Source organism: Frankliniella occidentalis, unplaced genomic scaffold (genome assembly GCF_000697945.3).
Source record: "Frankliniella occidentalis isolate FOCC.00 unplaced genomic scaffold, Focc_3.1 Scaffold162, whole genome shotgun sequence".
Taxonomy (NCBI): domain Eukaryota; kingdom Metazoa; phylum Arthropoda; class Insecta; order Thysanoptera; family Thripidae; genus Frankliniella; species Frankliniella occidentalis.
The window spans coordinates 58,460-63,150 of NW_026267288.1; the positions used below are offsets into that span (position 1 = coordinate 58,460).

Consider the following 4,691-nt stretch of genomic DNA (forward strand, 5'->3'; position numbering starts at 1 on the left):
CCCCCTCCGCCTCCGCCACCTCCGCCGCCTCCGCCGCCTCCGCCGCCTCCGCCGCCTCCGCGGGCGACGCACAACTTTGTCGTGTCCGATGTTCGATCGCCGCTGCGCGCGCGCATCCTTGACGCGATAGATAAGGAGACGAGTGTATAGGCAGGCAGGCGGCGGGCGTCGTCGTATAGAGCAATATAAACGAATGTATTTATAAAGCCGAGCGCTCGCGTCTTATTCAAAAGCGTTTTGGTTTATCGTTTACGCGGCGGTGGCGGCCGGGGCTTATTATTTCGGCGGTGATAAAAAGTGTCGGTGCGCTCTTTTCATTTGAAAGAGTTTGAAACAAAGTAGCACCCAGCGACGCCGCCGTGGCAAGTTTTCTCTTGCACTGTGAGTGTGTGTTTGTTTGAGGGGGGCGGTGCTCATGTGCATGTATGTCTATGTAAGTGCGCTCACACAGACAGACGCATGCGGTATTCTCACGCACACACACTCGTGCAGACTTTTCGCCTTTTTATGTCCGCTGGCCCGGGTTGCAGTCTTCACTATTCATACTCGGCTCTCCTTCTCTCTCCCCTCTTATATGCTTTCTCCTTCCCTCTCTCTCTCTCCCTCTTATCTCTGGCGCGGCATGCGCGGTTGCACCGCGCGGCGCATTAAAAGGCCCGCCCCGTGGAGTTAATATCTTCACAGAAACCTTGATTTTACGACGCAGTAAATTTGAGGGTATATACAGTGCGCCGGTAATTGCGCGGAGCAGTTGGAATAAAATGGAAGGAAGGAAGAAAACAATGTGAGGTGCTAGTCGCCCGCCCGGCCCCCGACTCGCCCCGCCGCGCGCCGGGCGGGAGGTTTCCACACCTCTTACTCGAACGGTCGTAATTAACGTGGAAAAAGGTTAATGTTTTAAGCACTCTCTTTTTTTTAACGACAGCAATCTCATTTTTCTTAATAGAGCAACAGTAAAGAGCAGTTGCATTCGTAACTTTACTTTTCTGGAGGAGTAGTCGGGAGTAGTGCTTAATTCGTTTTTTGTGTGTTTGATGTGACTCGACTGATGAAGAATTTACGACTTGCATCTATTTTTAATGTGTTTTTTTTTCATCTGGTCCAGGAGGAGCTGCTGTTTTACAACGACGATGGCTCTCCGCACGCTGCCCAGTCCGTGCTCGTGGAGCGCAACCTGCGCGCCGCAGACCTTTGCTCCGTCCTCTCTGTCAAAAACCGCGTCGCCAAGGACGTGCACTGGACGCTGTTCGAGCACTGGCCCGAGCTGGGACTCGGTAAGACCTACCTCCTCGCGAGTGTTTTTTTTTCGTTTGATTGTTTTTATCTTTTTTCCTCCATTGTTTTTGTTTCTTTTCGCGTAGTGGAGTCAGATGGAGAATGTGCAGAGAGGCTATAAAGGTGTTTGTCCCTCGCAATGGGTTGGGTAACGCTCGCTGCACGCACATATGGTACCTCACACACACACTCGCTCGGGTACAATGCTGCACGCAAGTACCGAGACGGTTACCCTTCAGCCCCGAGACAAATTTTCCATGTCTTCTCTTTTTCTCTTTTATTTCCTGTGTCGTCCCTCGCCCACTTCTTTCGCGATTGGTAATACCACCCAGTCACCCAGTCAAAGCATAACAACGGAAAGTTTTATCCTTGGCGACTGGCAAACAAACGGGGGAAGTACTGCGGCCTGCGCCGGGCCTGCGGCCCCGGATGCAAATATGAGTGAACCCTTTCATCGTGGCCCCCTCGATCCCCCATCCATCCCCCTCTCTATCCACCACCACCGGTCTTTCTTTTTTCCGGCTCGCGGCCGCTCTATTCCGTTTGATGTGCGTTTCGTGTCAGAGAGCGGCTCTCTGCACGGGAAGGGCTTTACGATGCGACCCTTGCCCCTCCCTCCCCTCTCCCGTCTTGCCATGAAGTGATGGTCGCAATAACAATAAAAGGATGGCGATGGATCATTAACTCTGTGTGTGTGTGTGCGTGCGTGGACCTCTGCGCGCCATCTTGGACGCGTTAGTAGTACGGCCAAGTTCCCACAGCGGGGAGAGTAGGACACGAGCAGCGCGTAAATGAATGGGGACGGAATGAATGAAGTAATTCGAAAGACGCGCGCCGCCGCCGCGAGTGCTTCGGCGGCTTTACACTCTGGTGTTTAACACTCTTCCCTCTTCCCGCCGCCGCAGCAACAACCACCACAACACCAGTTACGTCTTGTGCACCCCCTCTATCCCTCCCCCAACCCCCCGCCCCATAATCCTCTGCTCTGCTACTGCTATCTCTTGCTGAACGGGCCCTCCTCCCTTTATCTTAGCCCCCTCACGCCCTTGCAGCAAGAGGGCTGCCTTGGCTGCTGGGCCTTTCCGTACTACCGTGCTCGGTAAAGTGTAGCCGGGTAGTACTTGCTAAAGTGTATCCGGGCGCCAGTGTAGCCTGGTTGTGCTAAAGTGGAGCCGAGCCCCAGTGTAGCCGGGTAGTGCTAAAGTGTATCCGGGCCCCAGTGCATCCGGGAATTGACAAAGTGTAGCCACTTAGTCCTAAAGTGTAGCCGGGTAGTTCTTAAGTGTAGCCGGGTAGTTCTAAGTTTATGTATCCGGGCTCCAGTGTAGCCGGGTGGTGCTAAAGTGTATCCGGGCCCCAGTCCCCCAGTGTAGCCGGGTAGTGCTTGCTAATGTGTATCCGGGCGCCAGTGTAGCCTGGTTGTGCTAAAGTGGAGCCGAGCCCCAGTGTAGCCAGGTAGTGCTAAAGTGTATCCGGGCGCCAGTGTAGCCGGGTAGTGCTAAAGTGTATCCGGGCCCTGTTTCCTTCCTGGCGTGCGCAGCCGGGGGCGCGGCGGTGGTGCCCCATCCGCAGTGACATTTTTCAAGATCAGCCCTGGCGTTTCCTCGGCTGCTGCGGGGGTGGTGGTGAGGGTGGTGGCGGCGGCGGCGGCTCCTCCTGCTAGATGGCTTCAGTGATGCAAGCGCGCCCGCCCCCAACCGCCCCCCATAGCTGCGTGTTATACGGACCGTGTCGGCGGCGCGTCTCTGGAGCGCCCCTCCGAATAAGAACCCGCGCCCGCCCACCGCCCCCGCACTAGAACACACCTTCTCGCTGACGGCTAAGGGGTCCCCGCCAAGGCCGCGAGCCTCATCCCCCTCGCCCGTTCGCTCGGCCGGGGATTAAACCCTGGCAGCAGGACCCCGCACCCCTATCCACCCCCTCGCCACGGCCCCCATTGTGGGGGTACCTGCACAGCAGCGTGTAATTAGCACCGGCGCTACATTGTCTCGAGAGCCCCGCGATACCCTCTCGGCTCCTTCAGCCCCTCCTCCTCCGCGATGCTGCCTCTTATATGGCAAGATGGGATGAAAAGCCTCCAGGGGGGAAACAACAACGGCGGCGGAAGGGGTGGGTGGTGGTGGTAGTGGGACTTCTCTTGAAGGCGTAAAGTAACATTCTGAAACAAAATACAAACAAACGTTATTTGAATGTTAAATTTGTTTAATGGATTTAGAAGCTTCTGCCGTGCTGCTGATGGTAGGAGGATTTTCTTAAAAGTATAATTTATGCCATTGTATTTTTGGTCGTGCCATTTACAAACGGCGCGCGCCTGCTCCACCCCGACCAACCCCTTCATTTTCCCCTCCTGCTCCACGTCTCTGTGGGGCTGGCTGCTATGGGCCCACCCTGTTCACCTCTTGACGGCCGGGGAATTCCTACGGCTGATCTGCCATTCTACTCCCCCGCCCGGCCGCCCGGTTGGACAGCGGGACGTCGCGGGCGCCCCAACGAACCGGGGCGCCTGGGCCGAGGGGATAAGCCGGCTACACTCCTAGAAATTGTTCTTCTTCAGCGACATTTTAAACAAAGCATTTTAAACAAGGCATTATTTTTCTTCATTTTTAGGGGGTGGTACGATCTTGTGTTTTTGCGTTTAATCGCTTTGAAACACCGTGTATACTCTTCCATTAACCTTACTTGTAGCAGTTGCCCTCTGGAATAATCTACCACGCCCACGCGCAAAAAAACCTTTTCCACGAATTGGCGACCGAATCATTGAGAGTGCTCTGAGCCGTTCTTGTCTGTCTGCGGGGAGGCTCCCCAGGCCCCACGCCGCCGCGTCCTCGCCTGGCTCTGCCGGCCTGATTGCCATTTGCGTCACTTACCGCAGCCATTGATGTGAGGAGAGCCGCCGGGGTGGAGCCCGGGGAGGGAGCCCCCGCGGCGGGGGAGAGCCCGGGGAGAGCCCCTGCCCGCGGGGCGCGCGGTGCTGGGGCCCCCCACGAGGGTGCTGATGGCGTACCGATCGGACTCGAGGAGAGGGGGTCGGTACTCGACTGACGCGTCACTCGCCGCCCGTTTGTGTTGTTGCAGACCCCGCTTGCTTTTATCTCCTCATTCTCAAGCCGAAAAATACTGCGCGCGCGGATTTTCTTTCTTGTCGCGTTTGCGCGGGGCAGGTGGAAATGGAGCGCCCCGCGCCAAGGAGTTTGCGTAGGCGGGGCGGGGCGGCGTATAGGGACCCTCTCCTTGCGCGCCGCGCTCCCTCTTCTCCGTTTGCCGAGGACTCCGCAACGGAGTGGCTTTTCGCGTGAGGCTAAGTGGCTCAATAAAAATGCTGCGGGCTTTTGGTTCCGCTCGCGGGGGCCCCGGCGCGCACCATGTGAGAGAGCCCGAAATTAAATTCGAATCGAGTCGGTCGGGGCGGGGCTGGG

The 4,691-nt window shown here is 56.7% G+C and overlaps 1 protein-coding gene across 1 annotated transcript in view; it reads left to right on the plus strand.

Annotated features, from left to right (window-relative positions):
* The window catches only part of LOC113210614 (growth factor receptor-bound protein 14), a gene marked incomplete at its 5' end in the record, with an annotated part of 161,671 nt that overhangs the window by 51,081 nt on the left and 105,899 nt on the right, over positions 1 to 4,691 (plus strand). The window contains 1 exon segment of the mRNA XM_052271454.1: positions 1,106 to 1,274. Coding sequence (XP_052127414.1) covers positions 1,106 to 1,274 — 169 coding nt within the window.